Source organism: Seriola dumerili, unplaced genomic scaffold, assembly GCF_002260705.1.
Source record: "Seriola dumerili isolate Sdu_G_001 unplaced genomic scaffold, Sdu_1.0 BDQW01000365.1, whole genome shotgun sequence".
NCBI lineage: Eukaryota > Metazoa > Chordata > Actinopteri > Carangiformes > Carangidae > Seriola > Seriola dumerili.
Genome location: NW_019174620.1, coordinates 167,865 through 187,037, shown reverse-complemented (window position 1 = coordinate 187,037; position 19,173 = coordinate 167,865). Strand labels below are relative to the sequence as shown.

The following is a 19,173-nucleotide window of genomic DNA, read 5'->3' as shown; positions in this document are numbered from 1 at the left end:
TGAGGGGGGTATGAATACAGAAGTGGCTATTCAAATGACTTATTTGTTTTTTTTTTGATGGGCTATATGGGCAATAATGTGTCAGGGTAATAAGTACAGGATGATGACGAATTAAAGGAAAAACCTGAATAAATGAGTGGATAAACATAAATGCAGTCGCTTCCACGCAGGCGCACTCCATGGTACAATTAAGCAATGAACATCCCATCATCATATTCATCCTTCTCTATATTCTTGTTAAGTGGGCGATTGCATTTGTGGCATACACCAAGAGAACAGTACAGGGCTGAATGCTGAATTGGGGGGTGGGGGGTTTGCCAGCATAGTTTTGGTCCAACTAGTCCCCTGCAAATCATTTCTATCCTGATGGGAATGGTGTCCCAGGATGACAATGCCCCCATCCACAGGACATGAGGAGTCACTGAATGGTTCAATGAGTATGAAAATGATATGAATCTGCTATGAATCTAATATACTATCACTTCCACAGTCACCAACATGTTAGACAGCGTTCTCCATCATGACAACACCAAAAATATCTTTTGAAAGAACAGTGTTCATCCCTCCAGTAGAGTTCAGAGACCTGTAGAATCAATGCCAGCACATGGGGGCTACTAAGAACCTTGTTTTTTCTTTAAATTAGTCATGTGTCTGTATTTAAACCAGTGGCATGCAGACTAAAACATACCTTTTCATGACAGCAGCAGTAGCGAATCCCTCTTAAATTCAGAGCCTGTCCCATTTCATGATTTTGTGCTGCCTGACTTTCATGTGCTGAAAGTCTCTCTCCTGCATCTTGCTGCTCTCTGCCTGGACATCTTCACACTTCTCCTTCCTGGCTGAGGAAGTATTAGGATTATTCTTCTGAACTGACAGTAAACATATCAAATGTGCAGTACAGAGAGAAAATATCACTTATATGATAAGCTTCAACATATTTACCAATTAGTGACAATGGTACACTCCTGTGACAACGTAGAACTGTATTTACCTGCCTCAGTGTTGTTAACCTTTCTTGGCGCACTGTAGTTGGAAAGCACAGGGGAGACACGGTAACTTGGGTCTTGAGGAGTCGTAGTATTTATTTACTGACAAACAGCCTAAAGTGCACATACACCGCACTGTACGTTCACAGCTACACTGCTAACAAACTAGCTTCCTCTCTGTTCTGGTCGCCGGCATCACCACTCTCACCTTCTCTCACCCGCTACGCACACAACTTACGTACTGAACCATTCCTGAAAGGAGTTGCGCTACGTGTGTAACAATATTCTGTCTCAAATTTACCGTGGGTCTTGCTAAATCAGTATAATTTGCTCGTTTACTTAATACTACTGCTACCTCTTCAGCCTGAAGTGCGAGTTTAGTTTACAAACACACGCGCACGCACACCTCTGCGTATGCGCGTGATGGCTCTAATGTCATAATTGATCTCAGAACGGTAGAAGCAGAGTCAACAAGTATCCCTGGCTGTAGCCTGCAGAAGGGGGCGGGGTTAAACGTCGAACATTGAACCCGCCTATTTTGAATTTCATTGGCTTAACAGGTGTTTAATTACGCTCACTTTGGATTTCATTGGTTTAAGTGGCATTTAAGCCCGCCCATTTGTATTTGATTGGTTTAACTATTGTGAACCTAAAGACTTTTGGAAGAACATTACTATCTTAAGATGTTGAAAATAAATATGACCTCCAGTGAAGATCTAAATTAACCACCGTACATTGAAAGTGATCACTTTATTAAGAGCTCCTGATAAGATCACAGTTCATTTTGATCTTCAGATGTTCTTGCCACCAACCAGCAACTGATCAGTAATTGGCGGTTGGGGAGTTGTGATCAGTGTTAGGCATATACATAATTATACACATCAGTTCAGTTCATCATGTTTCAACACCAACTCCAACAACTGTGTCAGACAGGTCTTGGTTTTCTGTGTTTATATGTATGCTTGTCAACAGGGTCAAATTAAACTGAATATTTTGGAATGGATGTTAGCTGTTAGGGCTGTTTTTATGGGTGCCAGGATCAAATGAAATGCGTCAGTTCTTTTTGATGTACGCTTTCAGTATCTTTTTGATACATGCTTTCAGTATCTTTGATGTATGTTTTCAGTAACTTTTTGATGTGTGCTTTAAGTATTTTTGTCAGCAAATACCTGACAAGGTGTATGAAAATATGAAAATAGTGGATGAGGGGAAGACAAATCCAGTCTGTGACAGAACATGTCAGGGTGTATTAAATCGTGGTCACTTACCACAGGAGGATAAAAGGAACCAGTTTTCAAAATGTCATCCATTTTTAGAAATGTTTAATTCTACATTAATCAATTTTAGATTTCCTAAATACATTCATCATGTTTCAACATCAGTTCTAAGAGTTAAGTCAGAGTGATCTCAGGTTTTTTTCTTTTTTGGACATCTGTCAAAATGTTTGTATTTCTGAATTAACTTTTAGCTGTAGGAGAGGTTGATCACTTTGATGTTTCCCAGAGTTACTGTTGGTGTCAGGATTACCAAGATTGGAGAAACTGGTCTGTTTCTCTTTGATATATGCTGCCCTGATATATAAAAATAGTGGACAAAGAGTGCTGTCGTCATCCATTTGTGAAAATGTTTCAACCTGTGGTCTGATCTTTGGCCACTTGGGGGCATCTCAACAAGTTGCAAACACAACACTGACGCATCACCTTATGAAGTTAATATGGTGAACATTTGAGCATGTGAGCGAACAGTTGCTTATCTACATAGTCAAACTGACTCATCCTAGCTCTGGTCTGGTCTCCACCAATTCCTGAGGGAAAAAAAAAAAACTTTTTAGCAGCTAAAAACTACACTATGTTCATCATCTTGGCACTACCTTTGTGTTTTCCATTTGGTGTTGGACAAGTAGCGTTCAGCTGCTTGCTGATGTTAGAAACATCGTTGATGAGAATGATGAAAATATGAAATTGGTAAATTCATAAAGTTGCTTGCCCATGAAACAGAAACACCCTAGAGCTCAGAGGAACTGCTGAGTTGGCTCATAATTATCTGTGGGTTCATCACCATCACAAGAAGTGAAGAATACAGGTCAGGATAACCTTGTTTGCCCATTGCTAAGAACTACTCTGCTCAGTTTCTACAGATTTATGCCAGCATACCACAATTAACACTACAAGCATGGTTTAACCTTGTAGGCCATTATCCCTGATTTATTGTGGCAGTTACAACAGAATAATCAGCACTGTGCCATTTGCCAACCATGATGCCAAACATAAAATGAGTGAAGATATGCTGAGGCAAACACTGGTCTACTGTGTCAGCGTCCTTTTTCTCATCTCCTTTTGACATTTGGAATATGGGCCAAAAGAGTCAAATGTTATACAAACTTCATACGTGCTTAGAAGGAGTATGAGACTATCTGCTTTTGTAATAAAGGGATACAGGCTCATTCCTCATATAAATCTTCCTCGCTAGACTCTTTTTGACTCATACTTATCTATTCCTCAGCGGTGGCGCACAATTACCCGTTGAAAAATGCTGCATAAGGCATCACTTGCATGTCTTATCAAAGTCAGAGCAGCTGTACAGACAGATAAAGGGCAAAAATAATAAAATAAGTGTCTTTTCACACACTCTGGATTGGCCAGCTGAAATGCTTGTTGAATTTTTGACCCATGTGTCGCACAGTATCAAGGCAAGACACTCGCTGATAGGAGGGAGGAATGCCAAAAATCTGGTTCATTTAATTTCTTACCTCATAAATTTATGATGAAGGTTCTTCACCAAAGTTTGGTGCAGTCATACACCAAGAAACTTGTCATGCATGAGCAAGAGCATAGTGCAGGCTGCCCATTTGTTTTCCTTCCCCAAGCTGTACAGCTGAGACTTGACTTGGACTCATCTGCTGTAAAACCTGATCAACTTCAAACACCGAGGCCACGTTCAACATTTATAAATTAATCCAACAATTGCTTGCAGATTCCTTATTCATGTGCTCTTTTTTGTTATTCATAGAGCTGCTCTTCATTTCTGTAACACACTGAAGATTGCAAGTGATGCCAACCAGGAATTACAAGAAACATTGTATTATCCATGGTCTTTACCCAAATGTGATAAAATGACCAATCTGTGATAATGGAAGCACACTCTTAATAAGAAAGGACCATGTTAACCAAAGGGATTTCTTCATAGTCATGCAATAGGAGAAGCTTAAAAATAATAGTCTTGGGTCTTCAGAGGAGTACATCAAATCAAAACTGCTGCTGCACTGAAAAATTCAAGGCTGTTACAAATCTGGCTGTAGCAATATCAGTGATGTAAAAGCAGGTGTTTTGTTTATGACAGCTGGTGGAAATGCTGCTTATTAAGTTCTTTTAAGAACTTAGTACAAAGCAATCTTTGAAAAACTCGACCAATGTTTGACAAGCTTAGAGGTTTATTTTAGTAGCCATGCCTGCCTTCACAAGTCTGACATACATTTTGCAGTTGTTGCAATTACCATATTATGTCATTGTGACAAGATGTGCAGCAATCTGGTGGGTACATACATGGTACCTCTTACATGTTTTTTTTTCTTTATTTACTTTCATCTGTGCATGAGGGGCCTGAGACTTGACTTATAACTTGACTTGAGACTCATACATCAGTGTCATACTTCAGTTGATGACTTGGACCTGATTTGTTCCTTCACTTGGACCTACTCTAAAATACTTACAGGTCTGCAGTTATCTAGCAGTCCAGAGTGAAATCAATAAAGAATCTCTCAGCTTGCCCTAAAGAACCCTTGCACAAAAGAAAAGTGCTGGCAAATGTAAGACTGTTGTCAGCTTGCACTAGTATTGCTGTACTGTTTTGACCTTTTCTGTAAGATGTTCAGCTCCCTCACTTAAAAGTGAAGAAACGCAGGAAGGAAAAAATAGTGAGAGCTCTAAAAATTACCAGCAGAACTAAACTGAATCTATCGTACAGTATGTATGGTTCCTGAGTGGGTCAGACACAGCACTGTTGCCTGGTGGGAGGCACAAATGTCTTCCTCCCCCCTGCAGCATTTACTTAAAGACAAAGAATATATACGACATATACTATACGGTACATACATATATCTGAGGGTCACATATTATGACCAATCTACCCCTTGGCTGCCAGATTAGACACGCTATGGAATTGAAATGAAACCACGGAGGCAATCTAATTCCTCCAAACAAATACACCAACACATACACTTACATAGCACCCACACACATCCACATACATCCACATTCACAGAAAATGAAAGACATAGTGGTTGTAATAAAACTATATAATTAGAAAAAAACAGTTGTTACCGCAACATGGACCTAACTGGGTCAAGACAGGTCCATCAGGCATAGACCAACGCATATTCTCACCCACTGCCTGCTCACCCCACAACTCTCCACAGCATAGTATAGTATATTAATCATGTTGACATAACTGAACTTCTACTTGTGCATGTCACTTATTCCCATCCTCACTTTGTGTGTTTACTGTATGTGAATGACAGTGATCAGCAGATGTATTGTAAGGATCACAGTGGAGGTGTCGGCTGTCAGATGTCACCCCATCAGCCTCATCTGTAAAATGGATTTAATCAGTTGTGTCATGAATGATTTTAACCTTTGAATTAATTATCACAAGGTTGCTATACCTAATATTATTCCATTATAATTATTCAGTTCTTTACATTCAGACTCCCATTCATGGAGAAAGAAGCTGTTCTCTTTAATCTCCACTCCAAATTTCATTTAACTGCACTCATTTTCTTCGAATTTAATTGTTGTGAATTATGAGATAACTATAGCTTTAGACCTTACACAATGCTAGTATTATATGAACTGCTAGGTTTATCGACCACTGCAGAATTGCATTGGCAGGCTAAACCAAAAGTTTTGAGTCACAGTGGAGTGATCATCACATTTGCAATTTGACTTGAGTTATGTATTTTAATAACTGGTTTATATAAATTATTAAAACACTAGGCCTATGTGTATACGGTAGAGCCAGTGTGAATTTTCATGATTGATCAACCCAACACACAAAAAGCTTCTTGTTATGTTTTTACTTCAACAAAACATCTTACTAGTGTGTATTATGTTGTAGTGTTTCTGTTATTTGCAATCTCATACAAGACTTCATCTACCATTGGGTTGAATCTACACCCCTCAGACATATTCTCAAGCAGGATTGAACTCATTATATTTCCCTGGTGTTTGTGTTGTTGTGTCCCTTGCTGTAGTTGCCAGTGGAGACAAAGTACTTTTACCTTTTTCGATAAGACTTGAGCAAATTTAAAAGAAACCAATCCAGCCCAATTTTCCACTCTGTCTAGCACCGTTTGGACAACACTAAAATCAGGATGAATACAGACTGAAATTTTTTTCCAGTCTGAGTGCTGTAATGGGACCAAAATTCACAAGTTAAACCATTAAAGTGGCTGAGTTGTCAGAAAACATATTTGAATGGTTCTACTTGTGATAAAGTGAAACCATAGTGATAAAGGTTAGTTTCTTTTTTGTTCATGGTAGCTCCTTTGCCATGCACATTAAAAACACATCAAGGCAGCAGACTTAAGCTTTGATGTGTTTGCAGCAATCTTTTTGTAACCATCCAGTGGTGACTTAAGTGTTTTGATTGACATGGGAGGACTGACAGCTTGATTAATATGTGAGTTTAATTATTGAACAGAAAGCAAACTTAGGGCTGTTAGAGGTAGAAACGAGTTCAGGTTTTGCTCTATGAACATATGCTTGTGTACATAGTGTAGATACAATAGTCAATATGGTGAAAGGAAATAATGCAGAGGAAACAAAAGAACATCAGCTGCAAACTGCGTTTGTGTCAGCTGTTTATGTTTGTCAGTATTCTCAAGGCCTGAGGCTTGAAGCAGCTCTTTACTTTGGTGGTGTGGGTCCTAATGTCTTTGTAGAGTTTTCCTGATGTTGGAGGGGAGAATTGACTATTGCTGTGATGAGAGGAGGTTTGAAGTGCCCTTTGCAGAGCCTCCAGGTCAGCAGCAGTTGGGATGTTTTGTGATGGTATATAAAAGGTGGTGAAGAGAGAAGCACATTGCTTCTCTTAGACTGAATAGTTTATATACTATTTCCATTGCTAGTTCATATGTGAGGGAGACCCAAAGCTCCTGACAATTTCCACTGAAGGCTGTTGTGCTATTTATTCTGCAGTGCTATATCAGCTGGTAACAGTCAGCAAGACTTCCTCTCTTCCATGTGTCTTTATGTTCATTTCCTCTTTAACTTATGCAAAATAAACTGATTTTAGCTAAAACTCATATATGATGCCCCCTGCTTTGTCCAGCTTTGAGTTGGGTTGTGACAACTTAGGGCCTCATCCAGGGTTTGAGACAGAGACGTCTTGCATCCTCAGTACTCTTTGGTATTCTGTAGTAAATGACAGACTTTTTACTTTTACTAACTCAGAAGAAGAGGTTAAGGTTTGGTTGGGATTAAGCATTTTAATAGGATTAGGATAGAAAATTATTTCACTAAGGTTAGGGAGACTTTGTCATCATGGCTACAATAATAACTACCTGGTTCATGTTAGGGAGCAATCCCATACATTGTTAAAACAATTTAGTGTTGACAGTCAACTAGAAATGGGAAATGAACAGCCTCTTCTGCATTAAAGTCTGATTTTTATTGGTTAATCAAACAGCTCCCAAACTAATCCCTCTAATGAATTTGTGGCTTTATCACAGTCTCTTTAAGACTTTGTCATGTTGACATAAACATTAGTCGTTATTGGTATTTGGTGAAACTGATGCAGTGTACCTTGCAGTTGAGCAGTTCCAGCACAAATGTTGGAATTTGTGTCAAAAATATAACAAATGTCCTTGTGATTGACTCTGGGTATCGTTTCAATCATATCTGTCCTAAACCAACCTGAAGCACTTCGGAGGAACTTTGGAGTCTTACAGTTAACAAAGTATGGAAGCCCAGTAAATACACTGAGCCCACTGAGAGGTGACACCAATCTCTAACCCTGACCCAACATACCTTTAGACCCTGAACAGGGTCTTAAGTTGGTAAAACAAAAATAGATGGATTGATTTTATCTCACTAGTGCTGCAGTGCTCGGCAGCCAAAAACAGGACATCAGTATGTTCAGGATGCTGTAGCAAAACTTTAAATGAGACTGAAGAGAAAGGACTATATCTCTTGTCTTTTTTAGTGTCTTTTCACTGTTTGCCTGCTTGTTTCAGAATTGATTTTGGCATTTAATTGATTACTTTGAGGCTCTGTATGACCTTAAAAGGGTTATCTTTCTGAACATTTAATCTCTTATGCCTGAGGTCATCAAGCAGGAATCCACTAACAATTTCTGTGCACTGTGTTTAACTGTGCATTGGGTCACAAGTGCCATCTCAGCGGCAGCAGCAGTAGCAGTAGCAGACACCTGGAGGATATCAGCCGATCAACTGTTAAGTCTGTTGGGTTTATCGGCAATGCTGCAGTGACACTAAACTTTGTACAGTAAATAGAGGTGAAGGTTTGGGGGCAGTAAACGTAATTCTTTCCATCTTATCAGTGTACCCCAAATGAAGGACGGTGAAGACATGGCCCGCAGGGTGAGGGCGGGGTGGGGGGGTGTTTGAGTCTGTTGCTGATATTTGAACTCCACTATGACACAAAAAAGTGCATGAAGGTGAAGAAGACGATGAAGAAAACTGTTGTAAAAGCACAAGTAAATCATAATTGAAACTTTATTGACAGTTTGGATTAGAAAGTAGTTCTGCATTAAATTCCTTACAGTACAAACCAGGAACAGAAATAGAAGGCCACGCACTAGAGCTGAGGGACAGAGTAAAAAATTAAAACAGCTTCTCAAGTAGATGGGTGAGGTGCTGGAGAGAAAAGCTGGGGGAGGAAATAAAAAGGGAAACAGTGGAGAATACCAGTTGAGGGAGGAGAGAAATGAAATTATCAAAACAACACAACCCTTCATAGAAGGAGAGAATACAGACCTCCTGTAGCTTTTGGTAATGCTGCACAGAATGACGTGGGAGATAAGTAGGGTGTCTTAAAACAGGATGCAAAATAACATATGGATTATTTCCACATTTCAGTCTCCCTGCACCAAAATTTGTCAACTGTCGACATGATCTCCCAGCTGATGAACTGTTTTCTCAGGTCAGTAATTAGTGCCTTTACTCCACTCTTAAAATTCTGCTGATGACATAATGTGGCCAAAGTGAATCTGTTGATGCTCAAATCAAGATGAAATAATAAATCAAGGAACACAGGGTTACAGATCCAGATCAGATAGATCTCCAGGAAATCGGAGAATGCTGCTCGCTGATTGGCCGAGGCTGTCACGACTAGTAGAAACCCGTGCCCTCTTTAGGAATTGGGAGGTTGGAAGGTCTTGGAGGTGGCAAGCATGGCTCGCACTTTGGCCATCAGATCCTGAAAACACAGGAGAGACAGATGAGTTTAATGTAAGACACATCTCCACACGTTGTATCTGTCAACAGATAATTGAGAATAAACTTAAAACATAATGTAGGGCACTTGGATTCATGCATCATGGGTGTGGGGAATGAGGGTGTAAGAGCTGACAAGACTGATATACACCTGAGGCTATAGCAGTACCAATGACTGCAACAGCGGCTGCCAATGTGATGAGGGCCTGAGGGATATTTACATCAGATTGTGTGTGTTGTTGAAGCCAGCAATGGCTTGAAATTCTGCACAAACTGATAATGGTTCTCTATGTTTTGGTTCAACTTAAACCCATCTATTGATTCCTTTCCAACAACAATAAAGAACAGCTATGATAAAGTATACTTGATCTAGAAACAACAACTGTGCTGGAGAGCAACACAGTGCATTGACATTCTAAAGGGAAAAGCAGTGAGCTTTGATCTCATTTTGAAATAATTGACAGATACTTTACTATTCTCTTACTGTCAAAGAGCTGTTAATAATGCTGCTCCCACTGAGAATAAGCTCCCTGGAGTTATCTGGAGTTCTTTCCAGCTTCTAGATGCCTTTAGGTCTTTGTTTTGTTTAAGATGTTTTGCTTTCGTCACCACCATGAATTCCTGCATACATCTTTTAAAGTGACATAGTATATGTACAGAAAATATCCAGTAAGAACACAAATGACCTCCTCTCCAAAATTCTTGCTACAGGCAGCTTATCCTCAGTTTTAGCAGCCGACCTGCTCATTGGATGACATAAAATGTATTACAGTATATGAATAAGTCAATGATAGGGAAAATAGTGTCATTTGTAGAAAGCTGCAGTTCCAAAAATGAGTAGAACTCAACAGGGAAATAGTAGGGAGTGTGGAGTAAGAAGATTCTAAAATGCAATTTTTGAGCTTTCACTTTCCTTTCCCTCCCTTGTCAGGTAGAAATGTAAATTTTGCTGACCAGGGGGCAAATGCTTGCATTGCAGAAAAGGAAGTGTTCATTTGTTTTGCAAGAGTGATTCACACACGCGTGGACAAATATCCACCCCTGAGCTCTCCTGACAGATGAGACAAATTAATAGCTGTAATCACAGGGGGAAGGAGCTGTCATATCAAATCATTCAAAATGCTGTTTCTCTCTAAACCCTGGTGTATCTGAATAGACACATAAAAAAAAACAAAAAAAAAAAAAACAAAAAATGAAAAAATAACACAAAGACGAGTTCACAAAATGTTTCAATGTTTCAAATTATTATCAACTGAATGGAAAGTAACTCAAACGGTTGAATTCTTGTCATGAAAATATGACAAAAAAAAAAAAATGCGATAGCTAACTATGGTTACATAATACTGAACAAGGATGAAGAATTCCACTAAAAAATACATATGATAGCCTAAATATTCTCTACATCATTCAACGTGTGATAAAAGATAAATAAAAGACTACGTTTGATACAATTTAATATCCCAAACCCACCGCTGCCTGAGAAATAACATACTCCACACTGATTTGTTACACAGTAAGTGAGCAGGGCCATATTTCACCCGCAGAGGTCCTGTAATTGGAATGTTTACTCACTATGTCATTAATTCAAAGGAACACCCAGATTACTGACCCCGTCTTAGAAATGAACAAATCTCACTCAGTGCTGGATGCGAGAGGCCCGTGGCAACAGGCACCTGATTCTTCTCTGCATCTTTAATCTTTCACAACTTTTGTGTATTTAAGTCTGCAGCGGTGTCACTCAAGAGATGATACACTGGTTTTTACGTTTATGATGAATCTTTAAAAAATGGTGATGCAAATCGAAAGCCATACTTCAAAAGTTAGAATCTTTAACATTTTAATGAAATCTAACACTGTTTTTGAAACTATTCAAGGCCAGCATGTATCTACATTCTGTAAATATGTTTCTGATCATAGTTTTGATTGTTAGTGTCAGAGTCTGCCATTCCTGGATTCAAATTATTCATCTACCAATGGAGTATTCACTGGAAACAATTCATATATGCAATACAAAATTACTGTTTGTAATTTTTTTTCATCTTCTTGACATCAGCTTCGCTTTCTACTCTCCTAAAGCTGTATGAAGTTACTGTAACACTTTCTACTGCTCCTAGGTCACATCAAAAGCATTTACAAAACACAGGGTAGCTTTTAATGTGAGACAGTCATAAGTAACTGCCACTGAGGTTAGCGCTGACAGCAGCTGCTGAAGAATCTACCTACAACACAAGATGATGGTCATTTTGGGCATTTTTTTTGACAGCACATCAGCTTTAATTAATTCAGGAAGTAATGGAACAAGAAGGAGCAGCCACAGTGAACTGTTAGATGAAGAGCTGCAGCATGAAATCAGATTGTGATTGTTCACAGCGTGATGGAAAAAGGCAAATTATTGACTGACTTCTGCAATAAAACAATGGAATTTGTTTGGCTGCACTGCAAACAGCTACACCAGTTGCTCCTCTGTTGTGTTTTTGACAAAGTAGCTGCTTAAAGAATGTTTGCTGCACCCAGCATTAAACCACACTTGCTGTTACCGCCACTTATCACAGTTGGTGCTAAATCAACCTGAAAACCTTAAGCAATATGAGTTTAAAGTCGCAATAACACTGAGGACATAATCCTTTGCAGTTGCTGTTTTATTTTTTAAGCTGTTGCTGTTTCTTTTTCTTTGGGCTTTATTTTTCGTATAAATTGTTCTTATCTGATCCATCTGTCTATTGTGTTGCTCTTCTCAGTCACAAACATGCGGGTTAGTTACATGGTCAAACAAAGCTATTTTGCGTGGGAGAGATTTCTCTTTCCACCAAAAAAAAAAAAAAAAACTTTACTCATTGTTGTGGGAAAACCTTAGAATCAGTAAAAAGGAAGGACTTATCATGGAGACCCAGGCACCAGTGATGACCCGAGAAGGAAACACAATTAACCTCATGAGTAATTTGTGCAATTTCTACCCCACATCTAAGACTTACTGAGGACTTAAGTTGTCTTAGTCCAGGCTAAAATTACACGAATTTTAAAATCCTAACAAGTTTGAAAGCAAGTTGCATCACAGACTTGTGAAGAAATTTCACAGATTCGCTGCTAATTGCAACGTTAATTACACTGATATAGTGTCAGGAATATCCTGAGCAATGCAACACACACATATTCACACTTGCCTGAGAAGTCCCCCTCAACTGTTCTCTTTTCAGACCCACTGCGGGTCTAAAAGCTACTCTCAACGTGCACAAATTATGTATCAAACGCAGTAAAACACATCAAACATATAGCAGAGAAGGAGGGGGGGGCAGAAGACGGAGGAACAAAGACAAACATTAGGAAAATGAGAGGCGGGATGAGGCAAATAGCAACCAGGCACCATCAGGAAAGACGAAACCATTAGGAAGATGAAGATGTGCTGAATTATTCAAGAAGTGTTTGTAAAACATCACAGACGGGGTATAAGTAGTTGGTGGTTGTGAATCTGTGCATGTTGCAACAGCGGCGAACAGCATGTTTTCATGAGCCCGCTTATGTTGGCATGTTGAGATGAAGGCAGGAGAGGAGCTTGTGTCTGTTTGTTTGTTTGTGAGATAATGAGAAAGAAAGAAATATGATGTTTTTGTTGATGAGAGAGAAGCGTCAAGAGACGTGTGGTTGTGTATATGTGGTGCAGCTAGTTGGTAAACACTGGAAACTCATTCTGAGACAGACAGACAGACAGACAGAATGAATACAATCCAAATTTGGTGCGACACAGCATAAGTTGTACCACTGTTCACAGCACAGCCTCTCCATTCACACTCTATTGACCTCCATTATCTTGAGTCCCAAAGCTTCTTTGCCTGCAGCCTCTCTACATTCAGGGTCACGCTTGTTCTTGTAGGTATAACTTCTACACTCAGTAAATCAGTAAATTTACAGTTCACATTTACTGTGTATGCCTACATACTAAGTACATTCATACATGTAGTTGCACACTGGTGGTGTGAAAATTAATACATCAACATACTGCATCACTTCAAATGAAATAACTGATATTTCAGAGTTATTAAACACAAGAGAGCCGTGTAAATGGCTTTTCGTCTCTGAACTGATTTATGGTTTTTGACAAATGAAGGTAATTGATTTTGAAATTTGTCAGGGATGTTTTCTCCATGTTTCAACAGCAGTCAAAATTAGGTAAATGAACAGTATATCACAATATTACAGGAGGAAAGAGGCAAGTTAGACAAAGAGGAATAATAATAATAAAAAAACAGCGAACTGAACAGTGTGTGATTTGTGGCCTTAATAATGACTGACTGAACTGAGCATTGCCTTGCAAAGTGAGGTGAGAGTACAGTGACACAAAACTCCTATAAAGAAAATTAAAGACGAGCACGATTGTAGTGGTCTTGCCACTATTTATGCCTTCCTTCAATACATTTAATTTATAGCTTTTGACCGCATATTTTTCTTTTAGAACCAGGGCGTGTGCATGCATTTGATTGTGGTGCATTTCTGAGAGTGGCGATAAATTGCACAGTGCGATTGCAACCAGCCAGGGTGGAGCAGGAAGAATGTGTACCGGGGGGGGTCAGAATTTATTGACGAGGTGTGTGGGAGGTTACATTGAAACTAATGAGTGTGTACCATTTATTCAGACACAGTATTCCCTTTATTGTGAGCTCTTAATACCCAAATGGGGAACATAGTGTTCCATAGTAAAACAAAACAAAGACAAAGCCCACCACTTAACTGCATTTAAACTGTAAACCAAGTCATTAGGCTATATAGCTAAAAGTATGTGGAAACAATTATACACTTTTGTCTATTTTGGGGGGCTGTTTTTCATGGTTTGAGCACAGCCCAGTAATTCTACATCATACAGTGATACTTTAGACAATAGACAGTTTGGGTTAGACCCTCCTGTTTTAACATCCTCAACCCCATTAAACACCTTTTAAAATTAATTTTGAAACACTGACCATGAACGAGACCTCATCGCCCACTATCAGTAGCCTCACTAGTGCTCTCGTGGCTGAATGGGAGCAAACCTCTGCAGCCAGGTTCTGAAATCAAAAGCCTTCTCATAAGGAGTGGAGGCTGTTATTACAGTGTATTGATGCCCATGGATTTGGAATGATGTGTGACAACAAATATTGTAATATTTGGTGGTCCACAATGTAATTTGTCATTCACAAAATGAAAGGGGGGGGGGGCTAATAGCATTTTCATTTGGGGAAATTCTAGCTGCCATTGTCTTGTGCAGAAAAGTTAAGGATCGCTGACTCCAATTCTGTGCCACCCTAACAAGTCTGTCAGTGTCAGAAAGAATACAAAAAACACTTTATGCAAGTGTAACATTCAATTAGCGTTAAATGCAAGTGCAATTGTTGCATGACTTCAGCAGTGTCATTCTGACAGCTGGTATAGACAACTGTCAGAGAGTGGCTGCATACAGAGCCTAGTGTATGACTGATTGTATGATTTTACGGATGGAAGTGTCTTTGCTATCTTTAAGCCCTTGGCAACAGTGGCAGGCATCCAGTCGAAATGCTATTTCCACATGCTGTGTTAAACCTGCAGTAACTGCTTTTTTGGCCACCTTAGGGGCAGTAGTAACTGTGAGAACAACACTGATATCATCCACTTTTAAGTTTATATCATGTCAGCAAACAGCTGATTATTTAGCCACCAACCATGATTCCTTCTCTTTAAGCTCTCATTTTGGTCTCTACCAACTCCTGAGGGAAATATCTGGCTCTTGCGCTGCTAAATGCATCACTATGTTCACCATCTAGTCGCTAACTATGTCTGTCGGACTTTTGGTGTCGTGTTTCGAGAGATTTTTTTTGCTGAAAACAGCTGCCTGCTGTGACCGAACATGAATATGAAAGTATTGGGAGTGAACCGAAACTGTGAAGTTGCTGGTCAGTCAGCCAAACAATAAGATGAAACTCGCTATAAAGCTCTGTACAGCTGAGGGGAGCCCCAGATTCAGGTGATTCAGCTGTTATTTGATGCACTGATATTATACAAATATCGATTACCGACAATTAAGATCACATTAGAAAAAAAACAAAACTGTGGACAGACAGTGGCAGTGGCAGTTGAGGAGGCTAAATCTACATTAAGAAAACTCTGAAACTTTTTCTAACCTAATGTCTCACATGAGGATTGACTTCTGTGAAAAGGAGAGGCTGACTTAATAGATTATAGTTTTTGGCAAACCTCTAATTAAAACTAACCTCAGTAAAAGTGGTAACTCCTCTTCTTGTCTGAATTTACAAGTGCCGGACAACAAACAGTTTCAGGGGAGCACACGAGCTCTGCATCCTTCCTCAGAAGAGAGGCGAAATAAAGATAGTTTGTGTAGTCAGGGGCAGGTATGCCACGGCCTCCACTTTTTCCTGTCGCCCAACTGGCATCAAACAATATTTAGCTTTTCTCCTTCAGAATTCTTGGCTTCATTCCCAGAAAGAGTGCAGGGGGTGGAAGTGCAATTTCAGCCAGGATGAGTTACTACAGTTGTTAGCACGCAAACTTCTGTGTGTCACAATAGCATCATTTGGCTAATATAGCATTGATATCACCTCTGTGGAGGAAGACAAAATACCAGAACCACTTAAATAATGCCATTCAACACAGCACAGCCAGAACTAAAGTGTATCACAGAGACCTTTGACAAATCAACTCAACGTCCATTTGCTCACTTGGGGGAGGACTTTTGACCAAATAACACAATCCCCATCAGATTATTCTGATGGCTACTGTTTTTGAGGTTGAGAGTGAAACGTCAAGTTCAACTTTTAAGATAACATGGATGACAAATCCTAGAGGTGAGGATTTAAAGTTCCATGGCAAAGTCAATCTGCTGATGAGGACCATGTGTTACAGTCAATAGCTCCAAAACAAGTAGGTGGACCTGGAGTTGAGATCATTTCGTCAACAATTCCCAGTTCAACAATGAACTGTCAAGCTGACACTCACAGATGCTGTTTTTCTGCAGCTGTAATGCATCAGATTATACTCTATACTAGTATAGATTAGACTATACTAGTGAATACAGGATGCAACTTCATACACACAAATGCACACACACCCTTCAGTGGCCTCCATCTGTGTGACAGAAAATGACTTTAGGTAACAGATGAGAAATATGTACAGCTACATCAATTTACTGCGATCAGAGAATCCCAACATATAAAGATAAGACTGGTTCTTCATGGTTCTAACAAATCAAGTGTATTAAAATATATAGCATGGATGTATTGTACAAACATACCATAGATAAAGCTGAATATGTAGGACGAATAAAAAATGAATCCAAATGACATTTCCAGAGAAATGTTACTTAACCAGACTATATTTAACTAGGCTATATTTTTTGTGTGGGAAAATGAACAGTACTTTCTGTCCTTCCCATTTGCATGGTGGAAACAGAACAACACTCAGTGCCTGTCCTGGGTAAGCTGTAAAGTTCAGCAGAGGACATATCTGGGATAAAAGCAAAGAACAATACCTGAGTTATTTTGGACTGAACAGACGTTACTATGGAAGAGGACACTGCCTTGTCTTTCTCCTGAGAACCACCCCTGTGGAGAGAAGAGAGGGAGAGAGAGAGAGGGGGAAACAAAGAAAGAGAGGGAGGCAGAAAACCAATCATGTTAACAGGAGAGCATATACAATATTCATGATATCTTCTGAAATGTTCAAAGTTGGACAGGCATTGAGAGCAGTAGAAAGCAGAGGAGAGGGAAACGTCAGAGACCTGAAAGAGAAATGTGACCTGTAGAAACGAAAATATCCAAACCAAACCAAAAGTGCAACGTCAACATTATCAAATGCAGCCAAGTGTATAACCATGCAGACAAACATCAAAAGTGCCAAAATTGTAGGCCTCAAATTCAAATTCACGACTCTGTCCAAAGCTTTTAATCTCTCTGCCGTCTAACATTTCATAATTTATCAAGGGATTTTTAAAATAGAAAAAGTTGTGTGCATCAAGTTGATTGAACACAACAGGTGACAAGAAATTGCAGAAAAGACCTCTGCTGATGTTACAAAGTTTTTAGGCTTCAGTCCGTGGAGAAAATGTGTGTGTCTGTGCATGTCTGTCATTCTTGGGAATTACATCTCTTTACATATGTACCTTGTGATTATTTTGGGATGCTGCTCGAGCTCCATCCCTTGTGGAAAGTAAACAGCAAAACCCAAAGTCACGCAAACCAGCTCCATCCATACACACACAGTTTATCAGCGATGCAGAACTTTTGATAACAAAAGTGAATTGACAAACATGCTAATCTCCCCTAGGAATGATAATAATTGAACCTCTCTGAAAAGACAGACCTTGCAGTTGTATATCTCCTTAGACCAATCAAGTTGCAGGAAGTATGCTTACAATCTCCCCTTTCTGTTCCTGAGTTACAGCTTTGAATAATGGCCATAAAAGGTCAGTTTTAGTAGAACATGAGGCTGTCAAATTAAAGTTGACCTTTGAACTATTGGATATAATGATTATTGATAATTGTTGATATCCAACATTTGGTCAGATATGTATTCAATAAAGCATATTACATATAGGTCGATAGACATGGGACATTTATTCATAAGTGCGCACAGAGTCGTGAAGAGAAAAATCATCTTCACCTGCAGAGGAAGCAAATCTGTTACCTTTCAAATGTTAGCTAGGGATAGTGGAGGCAAGTACACTATTGTACCAGCATGCAGGTGTTTCCCTGGCTACCACTGTAGTGGTGACTCAGCAATATTTTAGTATTAGACCAGTCAGACAATTCTGCGTAACTTGCAAACCCTCAGGAGGACCATGGAGTGAAAGAGTTTAAAGAACATGTTGGAAACGAGGTATCGTGGATCCTTTGCATGTCAGATTTTTACTTTGTACTCTCCGTTTTCTGAAGAATAAAAATCGGCCAATTCAGTATTAATGGTCCTGTCGTCCCGTGTCTTTGATTTGGTTCCTTACGAACGTAGAAGTGAATGTTCGATACCATCTCTACCAACTTGACCTTCACCACCACAATCTGATCAGTTCATTTGAGTCCAATATTCATGAGAATGGGAGAGACGTAACGAGAACATAATACCTCAGGTTATGTCTGTCACCAGTCTGGAGGCACAATAAAAGCTTCTGTCTGAAAATATTCTATTATATTAGGAAAAAAAAATGAGCTTAAGATAAAAGTGACTTTGACTCAAAAATAATTAATTTCACCTAATCTGCTTCAGTAAACTAGGTACCATTTCACTTGTCATGTTGGCACACATGACAGTGATTTCTTTGTTGCTACATACAAAGGGAATATTCTGTTTTCATTCGTAATGGTCTGGTGCTTGCCCTCCTACAATGGATGTGCGTTTTGTCTGAGGACAGGGAGGGGAGGGTGGGGAATGATTTAGCTGTGAGTTTATTTTGTTGTCCATGTGGCTCTACATCCAAAAGTTAATGCATGCAGCTATAATTGTTTCTTTGTTGGAGATATTTTAAACAGCAAACCAACAAGCCCTAGATATTAGAAGAGATTATGTCCGTTTCCATGAATGCCTTCGTGGCTTAAGACCTTAAAGCTGAAAGATGTTGGGTCTGAGCCATCTTATCACTGCCTCTTTAGATTCAATGTAGTATCTTCCATCCATACTGGATTTATAATTTAAACAAGACCCATGCTTTGTTTTACCCAATTTCATATTCACAAAGCGGGTTTTACAGTTGTTTTCTACACATCTTTTTAATGAGACTGTGGT

At 39.3% G+C, this 19,173-nt stretch overlaps 1 protein-coding gene across 2 annotated transcripts in view; it reads right to left on the bottom strand.

Moving 5' to 3' along the window:
• Window positions 1-8,727: 8,727 nt before the first annotated feature.
• Window positions 8,728-19,173, bottom strand: part of sfswap (splicing factor SWAP) — a 46,527-nt gene continuing 36,081 nt past the window's right edge. For both annotated transcript variants that reach the window (XM_022760819.1, XM_022760820.1), the window contains exons 18-19: window positions 16,928-17,000; window positions 8,728-9,421 (exon numbers count right to left, since the gene is read on the bottom strand). In XM_022760819.1, the coding sequence (XP_022616540.1) occupies window positions 9,356-9,421; window positions 16,928-17,000 (139 nt within the window). In that variant the 3' untranslated portion in view covers window positions 8,728-9,355. The remainder of the gene's footprint in view (window positions 9,422-16,927; window positions 17,001-19,173) is intronic.